Raw genomic sequence first — 21,271 nt, 5'->3', positions numbered from 1 at the left:
AAAAGAAAAATTTCCCTAGAATTTCAATATGCTTCTAGAATTTTAAATCCTTCAAGGATTTTAATATAAACTTTACTATATAATGATTTATAAAAGGCTATAACAATATCCATTAGACACAAGTTAAATCGTTTATGAATTGTCAATTTAATAATATATCTAAAGGTTATTGCATCCATCACAAAAGAATGTTATATTTTTCCTAATCAATGCCAGGACTTAGCGAAAAAATTCATATTTTTATTTTGTTTTTGCAAAACTACTTTAATTGCACCTTTACTGGCTTTATACATTTAGATATTTGGACTACAGGTCCAAAAACTCCACAAATTTAATTGTACTGAGTTGCATCTTTCTATTTTGATCAATTTATTCTATATCTATATTTCTCAATAGATTTATTCAGGATCTTCCTTTTATTTCATTATAATAATATTGCATGCAAAATCATTGTCGACTACTTTTATTATTCGGTTCCACATTTTCTCGAATTGACATAACTTTTCGAGATATCTTATTTTTATTATTTTAAAATTCAATTTCAGGGACCTAAATCTCTTCTGAAGTTTTACTTATTAGTTATGTCTTGGGTCTCTTCTGGAGCACCCGCCTCCATTATATGACCATCTAGAATAATTTTCATCTTTGGAACCGATCAATCTATTATTTATTCTAACTGATTTTCCTACTGAGACTTTGATTCAAATTAAAATATTAGATGGTATATAACACTTGGTTATTCTAATTAAGATTGTAAATACATCTAACAGTTAACTTGTAATGAGTTATCCTTATTGAACTTCTGGTTCAAATTATTCTCCCCCTAACTCATTACAAGTTATTATTTCTCTCCCCCTAATGTGGGGAAAATTATTGAATCAAAATTGTAATCACAAATAAACTTGTAATTAATATATATTCCCAACTTTCTTTCAGGATTCACTCATTTTTGTTCGTTGAGGTGGAGCAATTGGAACATATACGCACATACAAAAATTCAAAGATGAGAAATATTTAGGTATTGATCAAAAACCAATTGTAATGGGGAGTATTTATAACTTATTGGCTTGATGTGTACAACACGTAAATCAACATAATCTCATGTTGAAATAGAAAGTTTAGTTCTCATAAGTAATGGTTTAGCTATTAGTTGGAGGCATTTGATAAACAATTCAGCTAAATCATTTTGTCTGTGAACATGAGCTATAGATTGTTCAACTTTTATCCCAATTGACATGCAATAATCATTAAAAACTTGGGCTGTAAACTCACCAACATTAGCAAGATGAATTGTTTTAATTGCATATCTGAAGTTAATCATTTAAACAAGCAATCTTGCAAACGACAGGTTGTGAGTTGATAATGCATGTGATTATTTTGTAAATCCATCTACAAAAATCATATAATATCAAAAGCATCCACATGGTGGATGAATGGGCCCATATTCATTTTAGAAATGCAAAACATTAAATCTTAACTTTAGCTAGTGAGTTTCTAATAATCAATTTTCATTGAGAACAAACAACAAATGAGAATTCTTTAAATTAAAGAATCTTCTGGTTCTTTAATTGAATGTCCATATGAATTCTCAATTAATTTTCGCATCATATATAACCCAAGATAGTCTAACTGGTCACGCCAAGTAGTAAACGCATTTGTATTAGTAAACTTCTGGTTTACTTTAACATGTGTTTTAAATGTACTAAATTGTAACAAATTGATAATTCTATTATCATTCCTTTTAATTTGTATCCACATATAAGTACTATTGTGACATTTACTACTGGAAATGTCTAAATCAATGTGAAGTCTATAATGCCACCAAGTCAATAAATATAATTTCCAAATAATTGTACGCAATATTCAGGGAATATGCCAAAATCTTCAAATGCCCAAAAATCTATTAATAACAAACTTTGAGAGTGAATCTTATTTTCCATGTGTATAACAAGTACATAACCAACGACTTTTCATACATAAGTTTTCTCTCTAGCATGTTCTCATTAGTAATATTTTACCACGTAATTTTAATTGAAAACTTATTCTGAATACTGTAGAGTTATACTCACAGTTTTTAAAAAATACTTACGACTTTAGATACATCCAACCATAATAAGCTTTAGATAGAATTATCATATTCTGTAACACCCCCTAACCCCAAGCTGTCACCGAAATAGGGCTACGAGGCATTACTGAACTTATACACTAACATTTATACAAAATCGAGTCATAAACTTTACATTCCAGATCAATTCTTATCAAATTTCATCTTAAAGTCCTTAATATGGGCCTACGGGGCCCACAATATACTTAGGAAGTGTTTTGGGATTAAACCGGGAACTTTGGAAACTTTTCCTTCAAAATAGGGGCACATGCCCGTGTGGCCTAAAACATGGTCATGTGCCCTGGGACATGGCCGTGGGACTAACCTGTGGCCAATTCTGACCTTTCCACATGGCCTGGGCACACGCCCATGTAACTTGGCCGTGTGAAAACATGATTTTTGACCATTTTAAAGCTATTTTCACATACTAAACACACCTAATTCATGCCCAAAACATTTACTTATAAATGTTGATCAAATAACATTCATCAAACCTTTCAAACTTAGCAAATATTCATTCATTCATTTCAATACCTTTTAAAGATTATGCACCACATTTACATTCAAAATATAAAACATTTACAAGAGACAAACACCAAACCTAGTACATGCCACATTTCTAAAAGATAGATGCATCACCAAAATTGAGCTGAGGTCGGGATTGACTCGGATGCTTGATTGAACTTCAACTTTACCTAACCTGTGCACGGAAAACAACCGTACGCTGAGTATTGAAAATACTCAGTGGTATTATCATAATTCAAATTATAACAACAATAAAATATCATAACATACATAGATAATTAGCAAATCATACATACAAATCATACATATAAATTCATACCAAACTATCATATTTCCATTATATCATTTCCAATGTTAGATCCAATAAATCATCTATAAGATTTCAATTAACTCATGAACCTTTGGTTCATCTCTCAACCACATATAATTATTCAATTCACATTTCAAATATGAACACTTCATGAACCTTTGGTTCATGCCTTCAATCTCTTTACAAATTTCATTTCACATTCCATCTTACAATATCACTTTCTCATTTTATTCGATAGCTCGATTAATCAAATTCATTTGATTTTATTATTTCACTTATTTTCCGCTATTAACATGACTTGAACTTTGGCGGATACACGAATCCAACCAAACAGACCAGAATGGCGACCAACGCCTCATCGGATAGTTCGAAGCAAATAAGTGACGATCAATGTCTTATCGGCTAAGCCGAAGCAAAGTGGCGACCAACGCCTCACCGAATCTATCCGAAGCAATAATGTCACACCAAGTGTCTCATCGACTCGAAGTCGAAGTATCCCTGAGCCTTTTCTAATCCTATGGCATGCCAACTATATCCGCTAAGCCCGACTAATTAATAGGGTATCGAATTACTTCCTCTATTTCAGTCAATTCACATCAATTGCACTTTGACCACATTTTCTCACATATTTCTTAATTCAATCATAATTTATTTCAAATTCACATAATCAAATATTTTCTCTTCATTTCTACTTTCAATTGCTCACAATCATTCAAATTCCATTCAATCATATTAATAGTTCAATCTCAATTTCAAATTCATATACATACCAACATTATTCAATTTAAATCATACAATTCAATTTCACATACATGTATTTATTCATCAAATAAATCTAATTCACATTCAACTTAAATATCAATATTTACCTCACATTCAAATTCCATACACATATATTAAAATTAAACATTTAATAAGAAATAACTTGAATTATGATAATACAAACCGATATTTTTCTCGAGCTATTCCTCGATCACTTTTTCCTTTCCCTTCGTATTCGACGTCTCGGTTTTCTTGTTTGCTACGAAAATTAGCATAAGTACAATTAATTAATAACACACATATTTTATATAAAATAATAACTTTTCATACAACTTTTACCTAAATCTCAAATTTGTCCTAACCATTTTCATCTTCTTCCTTTTTTACAATTCACATCATTTTCTTATTCAATTTCCATCAAAACTTCAATATAACCTTAAAATTTTCATTATTTTACCATAATTTCAAACTTCTTTCAATTTACCCCATAAACTCAAAACTTATAGCCTAATTTACAATTTAGTTATCTAATCAATTCTAATCAATGATTCTATCAATTTAATCCATAATTTCATCATTTGCTCAACATAAACCCTTTTCAAAAATCTATTAATTTTCAATATTTCCACATAAACTCAAAAGTATTCAACTCTAGGACTTCAAAAACATCAAAATCACAAGAAAAGGGCTTCATTAAACTTACCAATTAAAACTTCAAACATTAAAACCTGAATTTCTCCTTTTTCTTTTCTTTTCTTTTCTTCTTTCTTTCTATTTCGTTTGATTCTCTGTAACTATTTCCTTTTTCTTTTGTTTCTTTATTTTATTTATTCTTTATTTCATTTTATTTACTTAATTAATATTTAATTATAAAATATCTATATAATAACAAATAAAAATACTATATGTGTATCCATACACACATGTACACATGTAAATATTCATCACCACACATTTGTCATTATCTCAATTATTTGATAAAATATTATAATAATAATAATAAATAAATAAATATCTTTTACTTAATATATAAGTAAATATATATATATATATATATAACATATATTTGTACTAATAATTTAAATACACATCTATTTATTCTCTATCTTACACATGTCACTAATTTGGTTTAAATACTAATTTAGTCCCTTGTCCCTTGCTCTATTCTATGATTAAGCTTTTATGCTCTACTCAATTTAGTCCTTTCTACTAATAACTTCTAATTAAAATAAATTCACCTAATTAAAATCTAATTCAACCCATAACTAACTTCGTAAATATTTTTAATAAATATTTGCAGATTTGTTTTCCTAAGACGGAGGCCCTAAATTCACTTTTCCGGTGCCCGTGAAATATGGGTCGTTACATATTCTATTACTTTTGAGTATATCTTTCACAATCAAATATTTTGCTTTCAAGATGATGACAAAAGAATATCATAAAGATTATAAATTAATAACTCAATCCCTTTTTATTCATATGAAATATAATATTTTCCTCATTCACAATCTCAATATGATATCTATTTCAAATAACTTTTAAAAGTAATGCATTAACCATATTAAATTTTGTACTTTTTAGATAGTGATATATTAGCTCTTCCGGAGCTTTCAACTATATATTAGCTCTTCGGAGCTTTCAACTAATTTTATACTATCAAATATTAGGATAATATTTGTTTGTTTTAATACCAAATAAGATAAATATTTTCTATCTGTAATGATAGAATTCATTACTATATTTTCATATCATTCCTCAAAGAATATTATCAGAAACAAAATATTTGAGCTTACGCCACATACGTGGCCAATAATCTTTCATATCACATTGATAACATAAGTTATCTTTACCCTTTGAAAAGTTATCTTGAGAACTTTCATTGTTCTCTTACTTTGTTCCCACTTTTAGTGGTCTATGAATATATCTTTTATTTTCTTTATGTTTACATTTACTTCGGCGAATGCAACAAATCTTGTAGGACGAACTTATAAACATCCCAATATATTTTTTATTTCATAATCAACATTGCAAACATGCATGAGATTTTAAATCAAAATCTATCTATGCATGTTGTCATGATTAGTCTCCAATTATAATAAACAATAAATAAAACATAATAAAATATACCTGAAGATCTTTAATATCATCGTCATCACTAGAAGATATAAGATAATATGGATAACAATATCAAATCTTTCACCATCCTTAAGAACAAAAAGTAAAATAAGTTAATCAAAATAATGATAACATAAAATAAAAGAAAAATGAAAATAATAATCATATATAAAACATTAAATAAAAGAAACTTCCCGTAAAAACTTTACATCTTACCGTCAAAGATTTTAAAATTCATGAAGGATAAATTTAATCGTCGATAAAAAACTATCACTTTGAGCAAGATCGTGCTAATAACGTGTTATAAAATAAGAGATATGGGAAGAATAAAAAACAAAGAAAATATGAAAGCAACATACAATATACTTTATTGATCAAAAGGGGTGATTACAATGCTTCATCAGAGTCTCTATCTATAGATATAAGAACTATAAAAGAAGTAGAGATCTAATTATAATAATTATGAGAATTTAAATTACATTAAAATTTTATTTTCATTATGATGATGCAGATCCACTTAATAAAATATTCATAACAAAATTTTTATATTTTCTTTAATTATCCTTACTGATAACTAAATACATAATGATAGTTTGACCTTACGAATTCTTCTGGATGTGTTTATAAATCACGTTTCTGCGCATCGTCTCCGGTGCTGGAGCTTGCTGTCCACTACGAACCGGACCCCTACCTTACCTTTCTCTCTTGCCCTCTTTCCCCTCTTTCCAAACCCTACACATCCAATTTTGATTTCATCCTCTCTCCTTTTTCTTTTTCTTTTTTTTTTTTTAATCTCGATTTGCTCCGCTGAGCTCATCTAATCGGTGATCAATTGATCTTTAATTATGCGATTCTTTAGAAGAATAGCGGGGCTGCTGGGCCTTGCCAGAGACGATGGCCAGGAAGTGAAAGACCAAGAAAATGACCCTCAAAACAATTCCCAAACACCCAACAACCCTCCAGTTTTCCAAGAAACTGGGCTTCCTAGAAGGGGCTTTAGCGTCCCTGTTCAGGTCGCTGCCGCTCGTCCCCATCCTGGTCCTCTCCTCCTCCCCTGCACTTCCTCTGACGGCGGCGTCCAGGTCCTTCTCAATTTCTCTCTTTCCCTTTAATTTTTTTAACGAATTTTGTGATATGGGTTCTTCATGTATCGTTGATTGTTATAATGTTAAATGTAGTTACTTTTTGTTATGAGATGACTTCTAGGTAATAAAATTAGAAAGCATTAAGGTGATTTTATGCTTAAGATATTAATTATTGCTTGTCCTATTTAGCGTGGTTAAAAAAGGAACGCAATGTTCAAAGTAATTATTAGTAGTTTGGGATTAAGACCAGATAGAACAAATCACTGAACATAGAGAGAGAGAAAGTATCTTTGAGTTGTGTAATTTGGTTCTAAATAGCTTGAGGCTAGCTGGCATTTGAAGATTTACTATAACCTTTTCCCTTGGTATGTTGGATATACAGAATATTTGATGTCATTGACTACAGGAACTATGTGCTAGAGGGCATTTTTCAGGCAACATCATCTTCTTCCCGTATGAACACATATGATAATGTGCTGAAATTGAATGCAAAGTGGGCTACAAAAACGTTTTATTGCTGCTGTTTCCTTTCTGATCATGTACGCTACCACAGTTAGACTCCCAATCTTGGATTTAGTTGCAAACCTAGATCACATTGTAGTTAAATCGTGCAATCCCCCTTTCTTCTAAGGGTCTGTTCTGGATTTCATTTATGTCGCTGACTTCTGCTTCTATTGTTAAAATTGTCCACTGCTGATATTGCATGTGTCTTATGGTTATCAAGCTACCTTATAATTTTCTATTTTAAATTTTTATCCATTTCTGGTGTTATGTTGATATTGTTCTTGTTTGAAGCTATTTCCAAATGAAGATTCCAGAATTTTGTTAACGGTTTCTTTTTGTGACTTTTTAACTTGGTAGAATCCATTAGTCAAGTATAATGGAAGGATAATGGATTCTCTTTTTTGTTTGCATTCCGTTGAGTGTATGATGTGTTATCTGAATTCTGCCGCATGCATTTCCAATCAACGTTGATGTAGTTTAGTGTCAATGAAATTAATTGACCTGTATGATTGCTGTTGAAGTTAATGAACTTATGGAGTTGAGTGTTAACTGTGTATATAAAGCAGGCAATAAGATCCAGATTTAAAGGATAGGCCTAAGATCCAGATATAGTTGATGGTTTGATGCTCATTGCAGGAAGATGCATTCTAGTTCATGTTATATTTAAGTTTAATTATCGTAATGCATGTAATACATTCCTCCTCTTTGACTTGCATTTTTACTATCAATCCTTTTCATCTTTTTTATTTTCTTTAAATTTATGTTCTTTCCCTTATTTTTTAACAGTGGATTATTCTTTCCCTTTTCTCTTTGAACTTGGGATTGACTTTCATTTCTTCCTCTCAGATTCCTGTGAATCCTGTTACAATTGACCAACTAAATAAATGGGAATGCTTCCTCCAATCTTACTGAAAACTTGTGTGTTGTCTTGCTTTTTGAAGAACTTACGTATCAATTTGTACCAAGATCTTCTGTGTTTGGGGATGAAGGCTGATCTCCACAGGTGTTTTTAATCCTATTGAGTAGATATGGTGCCATGTATCGACATGTCTTTAACAGTGCAAGCACATACCAACTAATTTGTTCTCTCTGTCTCTATTGTCTTCTTAAGACGACAGAGGCTCCTCTATTTTGATGAAAGCTAGATGTGTCATAAGCAGTACTTGAGAGAAAACTAACATTACTACCTTGGAAGACTTGAGCGATTGTCTGTTTGACCCATGATTTGCTTAATATGACAATAATAGAGGTGTTGTGTATTTATACACGCTGACATGTAAATTGAGTTGCTAAGATCAATCATATCTGAAGTAAACAGATAGTTCGTATCCAGTTTCAGCAAGGAATAAAAGGAGTAATGTATGCTGTGTTAGGCCCAAAAGAATGAATCTAGTTTAGGCAGGCATGCCCATGCTCGTTTGTTTTCTGAAGTGAACATGTTAAGCGTATCCCTTATTGTGAGCTGAGAGGTTAATATGTGACAAGTTTAAGCACCCCCTCCTTTTTGCCCTCTACATTCTACACTATATACATTATGTTATTCATGAAGCCTGTATTGATTTTTTGGATGCAGGGTCTGAAATGGTATGCAAAGCGTCTTAGGATAGATGAAGATGGAGACGTAGCGGATGAGTTCTTGGATGAAGTTTTGCCACAAACATCAGGGTCAGCTAATGCAGAAAATGAGAAGGCATTCCCCAAGTTCCAAGTGAAGTATAATACGAGAGTAGCCAATGTGAAGACCCAAGTCATGTCACATGATGGTAAAATCCAGCAGTGTGTAGAGTACCAAGGAAGATTACAATGGATATGATTGTTGGTTTATTTTTCTTTGTGACGTCTTGCATCAAATGCGTGCGTAGTACCAATCAACTTCTTTTGATTATATTTTTTTCCCTTTGGTTCTTAACTTCTGTACTAATGGTAATAAGCTTCATTTCACTGTATCAGTATCATGTACGTAAAGTGGTTTCTAAAGAGGATATTGGCTAGAAACACTAGATGAAGGCATTTTGTATAAGTGGTTTGTTGAATGATCTAATATATATATATTCTCATTTAATTACTTTATTGAGACTATTATAGGAAAAAAAAAAAAAGAAAAGATGGATGAGTGGTTGAATTACTATTTCAGTGAACATTGGTATTACAGATAAACGTCATAAGAGGAACTGCAGATGGAACAAGAGGCTAAAACACAGATAGTGTTGCCATGGCCATGAGTGGTCAACCTTATTAATACTAGTGATGGCCGTGAGTTGGGGGATGCGCTGTATGATGATAGGGAGGAGCGGTGGTTTCATCCCTTTCAAGTGTTGGGTCATGATCAAGGTCATAGCCATAGCCATGGAGATATTGGGGTTGTTTAGCCCTCATTTTCTCCTGTATGTGCTTGACCATATCCTGATGCAACTCCATCTTTGCTCGAGCTTCCTTGGCTTTTTTACGCTCATGAGCCAACTCCTTCTCTTCTTCTGTAGAAGCCGGTGCTTTCTCCAACTGCACTCCAATTAATTAAATACCATAAAACACACGACCTTCATTCTTTATTTCTTTTATGGTGAAAAATAAGGAAAGAGGAAGCTGCGTACCTTTTCTTCAAGTTGAGCTTTGCCGATGTTGACATGCTCCTTGGCGCTACTGGCCATGTTGCTAATCTTCTCCTTCATTGTGTGCATCATTTTTCTCGATCAAACTTAGCCGTAAACGGTAACGATTGAAATCTGATGCACTTTCCTTCGGTTTTTCTCCTTTAATATAGTAATCATCACGAAATTATAACCAGCAGCCATCTTTATGAACAAAAACGTTCAAGTTGCCACGTTGAAGTTTTAGCCACGCGTCATGCATGCAGTGCCGTGGAGTTTTGCCACGTTGGACCTATTGAGCCACCTACCTATCTATATATTTCGAGCGAGTTGTTGATAAAAATAAAACTTAATATATAAGATAAACATCAACCTAGAGAGAGCAGTCAGAGTATAGTTGAAAGAATCCAGGATAATTTCGAGCAGTTGGGCTGATAATTTAGCATCACGAGTATTTAATCTTTATGGGGAAAAGTAACAAGGAATCTCGTAACAACACGGTCGGAACCTGTTTTGGTAATAAACCAGGCAAAATAACTTTTTAGCTGTTAAATTTAAAAAAAAATTAGTCTTTCATTTAAATTTTTTAGTTTTAAATTTACATTTTGTTAAATTATCTTAAAATAAATAAAAATTAATATCTTTTAAATTAAGTGATATTGCATAGACATAGATTAGTATGTGGATGATACATTAATATTTAATTAAATTTTCAAATTTAAAAATTCAAAAAATTTATAAAACTATTTTTAAAAATTAAAATCATTAAAATTATTAAATAAATTATAAAATTATAATTTTTAATATCATTTAATTTTTTAAAATAATTAAATACTTATGTGTCATCTACATGACAATCTACATGTATTTTACGTCAACAAAGTTAACTAACATTAACTTTTCATCTATTTTGAGTTGATTTGACAAAAAATATAAATTTAAAAGTTAAAAGAAGGAAAAAAAAAAGAAAAGAAAAAAAAGCTAAAATAAGTTTTTGTAAAGTTTGAAGGTTATGTCAATTAATTTTAATTTTCACTTCAATGCAAATTTTGCATTTTGGTTGTTACTAATTATATTGGTGTGTTTTCGTCTATACCGATGCATATTAATTCATATTGATTAATATAAAACTAATTATTAAAATATTTTTATCTCATTGTTATTATCTTTTATAATTAATTTTAAAATAAAATATAATCTATTGAACATAATAAATAATTTTAAAATTAATAAGTTCATATAAATATATTAATGTACGTATTTGAGCATATATATATTTTATTATTTAAAATTTTGATTGAGTTGGTATCATTAAGGATGTTAAAAATTAAACTGATTGATGAATCTGATTCACTTCAAATGGAATAAATTTATTTTTGAAAAGTGGATGCGGGACAGGATAAAGTAGATATTTTTTTTAATAGTGGGTATGGAATGATTATGATAATTACTTAACTCTCTCCTCCTAGCACTATATAAAATTACCATTTTACCCTTGTATATATAACTATTAAAAGGGTAAAAGTGTAATAATGTGTTGTAGAAAGAACTCATATATTTTATGTAGCAAAAATTAAAGATAAGTAGCAAAAATTAAATTAAAATAGAGCGGATAGCGATGGATACATCTAACATCTATGGAAATGGTAGTGGCTTTCAATATGATATATTTGTAATGGAGTAGGATGAATGGTTGAGCATGCCAAGTATGGAGCGGTGGTGGATTTAGTAACATCCTCCCTTGCCCCGCTCAATTGTTATCCCTAAGTGTCACCCTCAACTAGATCCTAACTCAGCTGTGATTGAGAGCATTTTTATCTTTTTACATATAATTTAGAAAAATACTTTCAAATGATGAGATTTAAAACGACGAGCTTAAAATCTTCATTACTTCAACTTTATCATTTCAATAGAAGTCACATTTGGCTTTTATATTAAATTTTTTTTATAGATTTGTTACATAATAATTTTTTTCTCACATTGTGGGTATGCCATAATTTAGTATATATTAAGTACTTAACTAAGTCGGTATTACGAGTCAACTGGAACCAACTTAGTTGAATAATAATGAAAATCCTTTTACTTTATAAAGTAAATTACATTATTTTAAGGTTATTATTGTTATTTTATATCTTTTATATAGAGAAATAAAAAAATATGCATACATAATAATATTTGAACCATAACCTTTATAAAATTTAATATTTATACTTTACCATCAATGAAGGTCTCATTATTTATACCAATTTTTTATAAATATATTTTTTACGTAATTCAATTTTTCATGTCCCATAATTTAAATTATAATATATATTTAAAATATTTAAAAATAAATAAAGTTAAACCGTACATCAAAACACATAATACCAAAAAAAACTAAACATTTACCAGTATAGCAGAAACTACCTTAGAACATAATCTTATGTTGAACAAAAAAATTATACCTTGCCATAGATTAGTAGGTGCCATAAAAATTTTAAAGCTACAATCCCTTTAATTCCAATACAATTTTTTTTAAAAAAATAACTTAAATTTTAAACGAAAATTCTATATGGTCCCCAAAATTCAATGTATCTGATAAAACCTGAATGACATTGAAAGAACGTTTAGAGCATTGACAATTAAGTCGGAAAAAAGGAAAAAAAGTACTAGAGATAAACTTCAATGCCGTGTATTTAATGCCACTCATACATAGCACAGTAAATGAAAATGAAGTTTATCTTATCATATGATAAATGATTGTTCAACTCTAAAAACAACTCTAAAAACAAAAAACAAAAAGTCAAACTGCTTATTCAGTAACTGGCCACGCAAGCAAAAAAGGAAAAGAAAGAACAACTCTATACAATGCAAGGATTTGATTTCCTCTATGTTGCTGAGGGGTGCAATAGAAGAGGATATTTGTAATATGCAAAACCAAAGTTGTAAACTAGAATTTTAATCTCAACTGTGAAGTTAAATTTAGGTGTTGTTGAACTTCTGTTCTGCTGCACCACTTGCTGATCCCTGCATCATTCAATGAAACAAATTTCAAACAGACGCAAGATGAACAAACTGTGTAATCCCTTTGTATGGTTGTTAAACAGTTAACTGACCCCAACTGATGTGACAAAATTGCAAACTGCACATTTTACAGATCTTGCTCCATACTGGTACATTAGTAGCATCCTGCAGTTCCCACAATTTACATGTGCCACCTGATTTGCTGTAAAAACTGGAAGCTTAATCGACCAGGTTTACGAACCCACATTGTTGAATTTAGGGAACATCATAACTTGTTAGGCATACCTTCCAGGGCCAAATTGACAGTGTGACAGCATGAACATTGAACACTTGTGGCTCCACGAATGTACATCAATAAGGTATGGCAGCCTCCACAAACTAACTGGGCCATTTCTGTTCCTGTAATTTCTAACTTTCGATTAACATTTTTTCGTTTGACAGATATAAGAATAACTTAAAACAGAAGAAAAATTCAGGGTATGAAGTGAATAGCAGATGATGTACCAGGAGGTGGCACAGCTGTTATTGCATTGCAAACAGCACAACACACAGAGGTTGCTCCAGCTGGATACATTAATAGATTTCGGCATCCAGAACATACAAGCTGGCTTTGAGCCCCTGCTCATATAGATTTGGCTACAATATCAGTTGATAATGGATAAAGAAACATAGTAACTTTTTGTTGATTTAGAAAGATAGGTTCATATTATGATGAGACCAAGCCTGTCGGAAAGCAAACTAGTGTTTGAAAACTAAACTTGAACCATTCATTTATACCCTAATGCACTATTCATATCCTGGCAACATGCACATCAGAAAAGGGAAAGCAGCAACCTATTCTTCCATAGTTCAGATATCAATAAATCTATTTAGATTTGCTATTCCTATGGCTTTAGCTGTTGCAGCTAATCAAAGTTTCTTAAGAAGGTCATTCTTTCATCACAGCAACTAAACAATAATAGAATTCACATTGTTTCAAGATAAATCTGTTGCAGGGAAGAACAAGATACCATTCGCAGGAGGAGTATATGACCCTGAAGGTGTTGGATATGGAGCAAGAGGAACTGGCATTGTAAAATCAGGCAGAGGGTAAACTCTCTTTTGGAGGATCCTAATAGTTCACTGCCTTCAAAACAGATAGCACCAATCCTTCTCCCATTCTTACCATGTCCAGAAAAAGTAAGAAACAAGAAATTTAGTAACTGCAAAAACTCAGAAAGTAGAATCAGAATGGACTATAATGAAGATTATAACAGTTAACAATGAAACAGAAAGGGAAATGATGAGAAAGGAGTGTATGTATAACAACAAAATACTTGGTTCCCAATTTGGAAACTTTCTTAGAGAACCATACAAGATGATGATAAAATGGATGTATGCAAACAAAAATAGAAAGCTTGAGAGCACTTGATAACCAAAGAAATTTATTTGAAGCCTTACGAAGTGAGGCAAACACATACCTAATCAATTTGCATATGAAATGGAGAGAGAGAGAGAGAGAGAGAGAGAGAGAGAGAGAGAAGAGAGAGTTTAGAATGGACAAAGATAAGAGAAAGTAGAAGTTGTTAAAATACGTTTCCTTTTTCAACTATTTTCCTTATCGGTTCATCTTAGGGGGTAATTGTCAACTGAATCCTTTCAGTTTCTCCTTATCAACAGATTAAAGAAAAGAAACTGACTTAGTGACTTTCTCTCCTTTTGGTGAAATTAAGAAATTGGTGTCAAAGGAGATTTCTATTCTTTGCTTTAACAGTTCGGATCGGTGAAAATTACTTTTCTTTTGGTCCTGAAAAATTTGGTGAGAAAATTATCTCAGGGTTATCGCATGCCATCGACTTTATAGAAAGTTAAAAGTTATATTTACATATCATCCACTAAATGATATAGTGATTGATAGAATGTTAATAAATACTCAGCCAACTGAATGACTGAATATAAGGCAATGAAAACTATCTTTCACTTTCACCTTTGCTTACTCATTTAATCCCATAAAAGATTTAACTTGCATCGTAACTGGTGATGGGTAAACTTCCTTTTCTATTGGTGGTACATCAAGATCAAGTTTGGGGCAGAAAGCCAGAAACTCTGAACCCCACACCCCAAACCCCCCTCTCTCTCAATGTAGCTTTGCTTTTTAGTGTAAAACATAGCATGCGCGTGAGTGTTGCACTCAGCCACACGCCCCTTTCTCATGGGAAAATAGCAAGTTAATGAAGAACCATTTCCATTTGTCAAAATGATCATTCTTGGGCTCTTCTTTTATAATTATTTGCAGAACCATAACTTTTTATTTTATTTTTGCTGGTGGTCCTGTTTCCCCTTGCATTATTATAGTTGAGCTTTGGGGGAGTGAATGTGACTGAACCTTGTGACTTTGTTGTGTGTATCTGCTATTATTTTCATTTTCAGCTACATGTAATTAATACTGGCTGGTTTTAGGGCCAATGAAAAGCTTAATTCCCGTCTCTCTCTGTTTGCTTCAATATAGTTAGATATCCTAAGTTAAATCACTATCATAACACCTAAATGAAAAAAAAAAGGGAGAAAAGAAGAAAAAGATGGCCAAGTCATGTCCCTTTTATCACACAACATTTTAGTTGTGTATTGAAATAGAAAGTTCATTATTCTTTAGCAAATCAGGGCTAACTTTTTTTTTTTTTTTGTTCTTGTAGACTAAACTGATTTGTAGGAATGAAGAGCAGCAAATGCATGAACAAAGAACAACCTGTGTATTGAGAAATAAAAAAGAAGTGAAAAGTGGAAAATGATATTGGACTATACAAATAAGAAAAAATGAAAAGAGAGGGAAAGACAAAAGACTTTATTGTCTGAACAAGAGTTGTCCATGAAAGTATGGGCAAGAGTTCTTACAAGAACTGGAAGTCTCTCTCCAGAGAACCATAACAGGTCCATAGATAAGCATGCTAAGACACAAGGGGACCGCTCTGTTGTACTTTTCTTGACTTTTCTCTGCATATAAATTGGATATTCTAACCATCAATAATTTAAGTTTTGAAACAAGCCAATAAAGGTTTAATCGAGTTTAGTACGAATAGCGGTAAGATTAAGTTTAATTCAAAATTCATGACTCAATACTTAACTCTAGTGTATTTGAATAATATTTTTTAAACTTGAGTTTCACTTAAATTATAATTGAGTTATTCCAACTCAAATTTAATACTTAAAAACCTATTAGCAGCAGGAGAAATACAAAAAAGGAAAATTAGTAACAAGAAGAGTAAACTATAATTGGTATCACACCCATCCACCCCTTATTAATGGTGGTGTTGAGGATTGATCTATATAAACAATGAGATAGTAAAAGTAAAGAAGAACAAATACAAATATTTATATGGAAAAACTCATTCAAAAAGAATAAAAAAAATTATTGGCAAAGAAGACTTCACTTAATAAGAAAATAAACGAAGAGTACAAGATGATAAAATAACCTAAATGGGCAAAAACCAAAACTTGAATACAAAGCTCTCTCAAAAATACTTCCAAAACTCTTCATCAAATTTTACATTAGAGATATTCTGTCAACCTCTAAACAAGGTTATAAAGACCCTTTTAAATAGATTAATACTAAAGTCCTAATATGATTAAAATATTCTTAGACTAATCAAGTTGAATATACATCACCATGTTGTGACGTGGCATATTGCCTCGTTGGGACGTCGTTCGTTGCGATGTTGTGTTCCTCCTCGTTGTGACATCGATTCTACTTCTTCTCTGATTTATCAAAAAATGCGAGGTAAACCCCACATATGACAAGTAGAGATGCATATGACTTAGTGATTTAGCAAAATAGTTCACCTACTTCAAGATATGATTTTGGAGATTTGGTTTTGAGGGTAAAAGTGAATGTCTAATTTTTGAGAGGAAGTAGTGTGGTAAATAGACGCAAATTGAAGGGATAGCAAGTGACTTTAGTTCTCTTTGCTTCAAATATTTTCTCAATCATTCTAAAAAAAATTCACAATTCAAATTTAAGTTTTCTTTAAAATATAAGATCCATGCTTTGAACTTAAAGGATTTTTAATTTTATTTCACCTTTTAATAAAAAATTCTAACTTCAACCAACGTGAAACAAAATAAGATTTAAGTTTTAAATCTATATGTATAATAGATAAAATAATAATTTAATAATTAAAAATATATTATAAGTAAAATGCTTATTAAACATAAACTATTCAAATCTAATATTAAGATATTTGAACTTGTGAGCTTGGAAATTTAAGCTGAACTTGAACTCGACTCATTATTGATCAAATCAAATTCGATGTTTATTAATTAAAATTATTTTAATGATATTATCTTACTTTGTTTTTTAAATTATCAATGCTATTCAATGTTTGCTTTATTAATAGTTGAAGACTTGAGTATAATCATAATTAATCAAAGGATTAACGAGGAGTGATTCGATGACTAATCCTTTCTTTCTGAAGATTAAAAGTTTTGTTTAAATGAGGAGATTGTTAGTGTTAGTTTTGTCTTTCAACTACTACGTTAGTTGTAACTTGGAGCATAGCTGAAAATTGGATAAAACTTGTCTTATTTGAATATGCATATTTTTTATCCAAAATTTTATGGGCTTTAGTTTGGGTTTGGGTTGAATCACATTTGAGATTTGAATTTGATAATTTTTTTTATATTAAGGCTTGAATTTTTTTTGTCTAAGTTAGGTTCTGAATTTGACAATTATTCTCACATTGGGGTTTGAAATTTTTTTTTTCTAAATTAGGTCTTGAACTTGACAAATGTTTTCACATTGGGATTTCTATTTTTTTTATCCAAGTTAGTCCTTAAAAACCCTAAAGTTCAGGCCTAAATGTGAAAACAATTGCCATAGGTCCCAATATGGGAACATTTGTCATGTTCAAGGCCTAATTTGGACAAAAAAATGGTTTAAGCCCTAATATGGGAAAAGTTGCCAAGTTCAGGTCCTAATATGGAAACAATTGTCAAGTTTATGACCTAACTTAGACAAAAAAAAAAGTTCAAACCCCAATATAAAAAAAAATTGTAAAGTTCAAACCTCAAATAATGATTTAACCCTTTTAATTTTGTAGACTTTGGTGAATGCTTATGGCTTGTTGTGATGCTATGATTGCTAATATCAATTCAAACAATGATCAAAATCAAATTCTTTTAATGCAATCTAAATTTATTTATTTAAAAGATTAGACCATGGTGAGTGATTAATATCTCAACCATTATAAAAATAATTGAATATGGATGTCTACGTGAGAATGTGATTTAATTAATTGTAACTTATCAAGCTATATGACTTGTATATATGCACAACTTATATTAAGTAAGAATATACAGAGGGAGCACTTCATTTGTTGATTAAGGAACAATCAATTTGAGTGCAAAAGTTGTAAAGTAAACTTAAGTGAGTCACTTAGTTTGCATCTAAGCTTTCAAAGAGAAAGTCTTTCAAGAGAGTGAACATGTTTAGAGTATAGGAGTGAGGGTGTTACTATTGAAAAATCAGGTTCAAAAAACACAACAAAATGTAGATTTAAGGGAAAATTATAGTTTTAATTTTTTCTAAAAACAAGAACTCTATTGTGCTATATAAAATAATAAACACTTTATTAAAATCGTATCTTTATGATTCATTTAGGATGAATACTTCGACTAAGTAGTCTTCTCTACCATCTTCAAGTTCATGCCTGCCGAGTGTCAGACTCATTTCAAATCAAAAAGATTTTTACAAAATTACCAGTGGAGCAATTTGTAATCTCACTAAACTTCTTGAGTCAAGTTGTAAATAACAAAAATATCTTTAAAAATTTTTGAAATAATTTCTTTAGAGAATTTTCTCTCTACAATTTTCTTAAATTCAAGTGTATGAGAATAATGACTCGTGTTCTTTTTATATAGAGAGAGTTTATATTAAATATCTCATATTTAATTTAATTTAATATTTCATATTAATAGTAAATTAATAAAATACTATACAGATAAATATTAAATTAAATTCAATATTTTATATTAATATTAAATTAATAAAATATTATCTAGATAAATATTAAATTAAATTCAATATATCATATTAGTACCTAAATAAATATTAAGCTAAATTTAATATTAAATTCATTAAAAAATATTACCTTTGTAAAAGTTAATTTGAAACCAAGTTACTTGGTGAAGTCCCACTAGGAGACTAATTTTTCCATTGCAATCACCGGCGTGACTCCCCCAACATCTCGAACTTCGTTGATTTGCCCGAATGGGATTGACTAGTTCGATTTTGGCCAGTGACGACCCAAGCAATCCGGTCCAGCCATTAGTTAGATTGTTGACCCAATTTCATACACAGGACCCAGTTCAACCAGTTTTTAGGTTGTAGTCTTGAGTTTTTATTCTCAGGTTTAATTTTCGATTTCAGGTCCAATTTTCAAGTTCAATTACCCATTGGACCAATTGTCTAACTTAAAAATTAATTTTCGAAAATATCATATTCATTTTAATTAATTTAATTTTATTTTATCAAAATTAACTTTCTAAAAAATCACTGAGATTTTTCAAATTTTTTTTCAAGAAAATTCTTTAATTAAATTCTTTAGTTGAACTAATTCTCACGACCATCTAATTTAATTCCATAGCGAATAAATCAACCTCAATTAAATTATTTCCAAAGTTATAGAATTTTTTCTAATTCAAATGCAGTCCGGTCAAGCTTTTGTTGAGCTAGTGGATGGACCAATCGGACATATATAATTATGTTTGATTAATTGCAACTATATTCAGAAGCATTGTTCTAATAATTCGCAATTTACTTAATCATGGAGTTAGTCTAAAAGAAGTACCATGATTGAAAACTCCTTATTGTATACTCTATACGAAAGCAATTTATCCAAACTATTTTGTTTAATGACATTACCATGTGTGTGTTAACCTCATATAATATCCTTAATTCCTTTGAGTTAAATCCGTTCACTTAATACAATCTCGTTTTATCTTATTGTCACCATTGCGTCTTCTTAATGATTAATATGATCACTGTCAACTAATACCTGTGATAAATTACTCATTCAAGAACAAGCAACCCATGACCATATTCCATATTTATCAATCCACACAATGGCATTAAGAGGATATCATTAACTCTTTAATAGAGTTATGAGTTCTATTGTTACTAGTAAAGTTATGTCATACACAAGTCATGTACTCAACATACTGACTATCGGTTCAATCATTTTTAGAGCATAAACATCACTTATATCAAAGCAAATGAGTCACATATGCATGATCAGCGACTAACTCAGGATTTATGTAAGTTACACTATGAACGTCACAAGTGGAATCAAAATTAATTCAAATTTGATCCAGTTTAACGTATCATCCTTCTAATGAGTAGTACATTTATGTCTCTATCCGTGAAGTCAACTGCTTTGGTATCCAAGACTAGTCATCTCTATAATTGGAATTTTAGAGGACATAATAATCCTTTCGAGTATTTGAATCAAATGCTCACTTTGATTCTTTTACGGGATTACAGACTTATTTAGATTACCTATTGAAATAAGTTATCTTTCTCGCAATATAAACTTTCTTATAGTTTCACTTATCATTAGTTTGAACTTAGACAATCAATGAGCTAATATTTACTTGTTATAATTTCGCTATGTATACAAAACATAATAGATAGAAACACAAAAGATATAATAGTAAAATGAAAAATTAATTTTATTTATTTATTTATTCATCGTTCAAATACATAGAAAATAATTATATGTTTACTACAATATGAATACATTTCCCAACAGTTACTTGATAAATGAGACTTAAATCACAACTTGTATTAATTGAAGTATAGTGAATCAACTCTCGAGTAAAACTCACAAACGTACACAAATTTTAAATTGCGTAAACAAATTCTTGATTTTCATCTCTGTTTTTTACCTGTAATAATCACTTGATCCCGGTACTAACTTACTATATATCTATGTGTATTTACCTAGCAAAAATCAACCAACTCTCGTGTAAATATAACCTAATAATATATGATGTATAATTAATATTTCGTAACTAATTAATAGCATAGAGATAAATATAGTAATGAAGAATTTATAGTATACGATTAAAATACTAATAATTTATAGTATACAATTAAAATATTATAAATAAAATAATAGTAAATGATATATAAGATAAATTAACATATAAATAATTCACATTTTATAAGGAATAAAGATAAATTTAGTGTTTATATTAATATGTATTTATATATCTTTATTATTTTGTGCTTTTTTTTATTTTT

General features: G+C 30.3%; 3 protein-coding genes across 5 annotated transcripts; 1 reads left to right on the top strand and 2 right to left on the bottom strand.

The window, feature by feature from the left end:
• The first annotated feature begins 6,366 nt into the window (after positions 1 to 6,366).
• On the top strand, positions 6,367 to 9,470 carry LOC108470250 (uncharacterized). Its single transcript, XM_017771537.2, has 2 exons — positions 6,367 to 6,898; positions 8,979 to 9,470. The coding sequence occupies exons 1-2, from the start codon at positions 6,662 to 6,664 to the stop codon at positions 9,216 to 9,218; spliced, it is 477 nt and encodes a 158-aa protein (XP_017627026.1). The 5' UTR covers positions 6,367 to 6,661; the 3' UTR covers positions 9,219 to 9,470.
• Positions 9,471 to 9,499: 29 nt separating this feature from the next.
• On the bottom strand, positions 9,500 to 10,200 carry LOC108488521 (late embryogenesis abundant protein 6). Its single transcript, XM_017792801.2, has 2 exons — positions 9,997 to 10,200; positions 9,500 to 9,904 (listed from the first exon to the last, which is right to left on the bottom strand). The coding sequence occupies exons 1-2, from the start codon at positions 10,084 to 10,086 to the stop codon at positions 9,647 to 9,649; spliced, it is 348 nt and encodes a 115-aa protein (XP_017648290.1). The 5' UTR covers positions 10,087 to 10,200; the 3' UTR covers positions 9,500 to 9,646.
• Positions 10,201 to 12,642: 2,442 nt separating this feature from the next.
• LOC108469029 (protein LOL1-like) lies at positions 12,643 to 14,607 on the bottom strand. 3 transcript variants are annotated; one of them, XM_017769915.2, is made up of 6 exons: positions 14,457 to 14,607; positions 14,007 to 14,156; positions 13,501 to 13,614; positions 13,282 to 13,395; positions 13,089 to 13,198; positions 12,643 to 12,999 (listed from the first exon to the last, which is right to left on the bottom strand). In XM_017769915.2, the coding sequence occupies exons 2-6, from the start codon at positions 14,065 to 14,067 to the stop codon at positions 12,955 to 12,957; spliced, it is 444 nt and encodes a 147-aa protein (XP_017625404.1). In that variant the 5' UTR covers positions 14,068 to 14,156; positions 14,457 to 14,607; the 3' UTR covers positions 12,643 to 12,954. The 3 variants fall into 3 exon arrangements, with proteins under 3 accessions (XP_017625404.1, XP_017625405.1, XP_017625406.1); XM_017769916.2 differs by having other exon boundaries at positions 14,007 to 14,198; positions 14,457 to 14,565; XM_017769917.2 differs by lacking the exon at positions 14,457 to 14,607 and adding an exon at positions 14,351 to 14,434.
• Positions 14,608 to 21,271: the final 6,664 nt, after the last annotated feature.

The sequence above is a fragment of the Gossypium arboreum genome, chromosome 8 (genome assembly GCF_025698485.1).
Source record: "Gossypium arboreum isolate Shixiya-1 chromosome 8, ASM2569848v2, whole genome shotgun sequence".
In the NCBI taxonomy this organism is placed as follows: domain Eukaryota; kingdom Viridiplantae; phylum Streptophyta; class Magnoliopsida; order Malvales; family Malvaceae; genus Gossypium; species Gossypium arboreum.
The sequence above is the reverse complement of the archived record's forward strand: the minus strand, read 5'-3'. Positions and strand labels throughout refer to the sequence as shown.

Coding starts and splice junctions, on each gene's coding strand:
- LOC108470250 (XM_017771537.2), top strand. CDS start 6,662: ATGCGATTCTTTAGAAGAATAGCGGGGCTGCTGGGCCTTGCCAGAGAC. Junction 6,899..8,978: donor CCTCTGACGGCGGCGTCCAG/GTCCTTCTCAAT, acceptor TTTTGGATGCAG/GGTCTGAAATGGTATGCAAA.
- LOC108488521 (XM_017792801.2), bottom strand. CDS start 10,086: ATGATGCACACAATGAAGGAGAAGATTAGCAACATGGCCAGTAGCGCC. Junction 9,905..9,996: donor AAGCTCAACTTGAAGAAAAG/GTACGCAGCTTC, acceptor ATTGGAGTGCAG/TTGGAGAAAGCACCGGCTTC.
- LOC108469029 (XM_017769915.2), bottom strand. CDS start 14,067: ATGCCAGTTCCTCTTGCTCCATATCCAACACCTTCAGGGTCATATACT. Junction 13,615..14,006: donor ATATACTCCTCCTGCGAATG/GTATCTTGTTCT, acceptor CTATATGAGCAG/GGGCTCAAAGCCAGCTTGTA. Junction 13,000..13,088: donor ATTTTGTCACATCAGTTGGG/GTCAGTTAACTG, acceptor TGAATGATGCAG/GGATCAGCAAGTGGTGCAGC.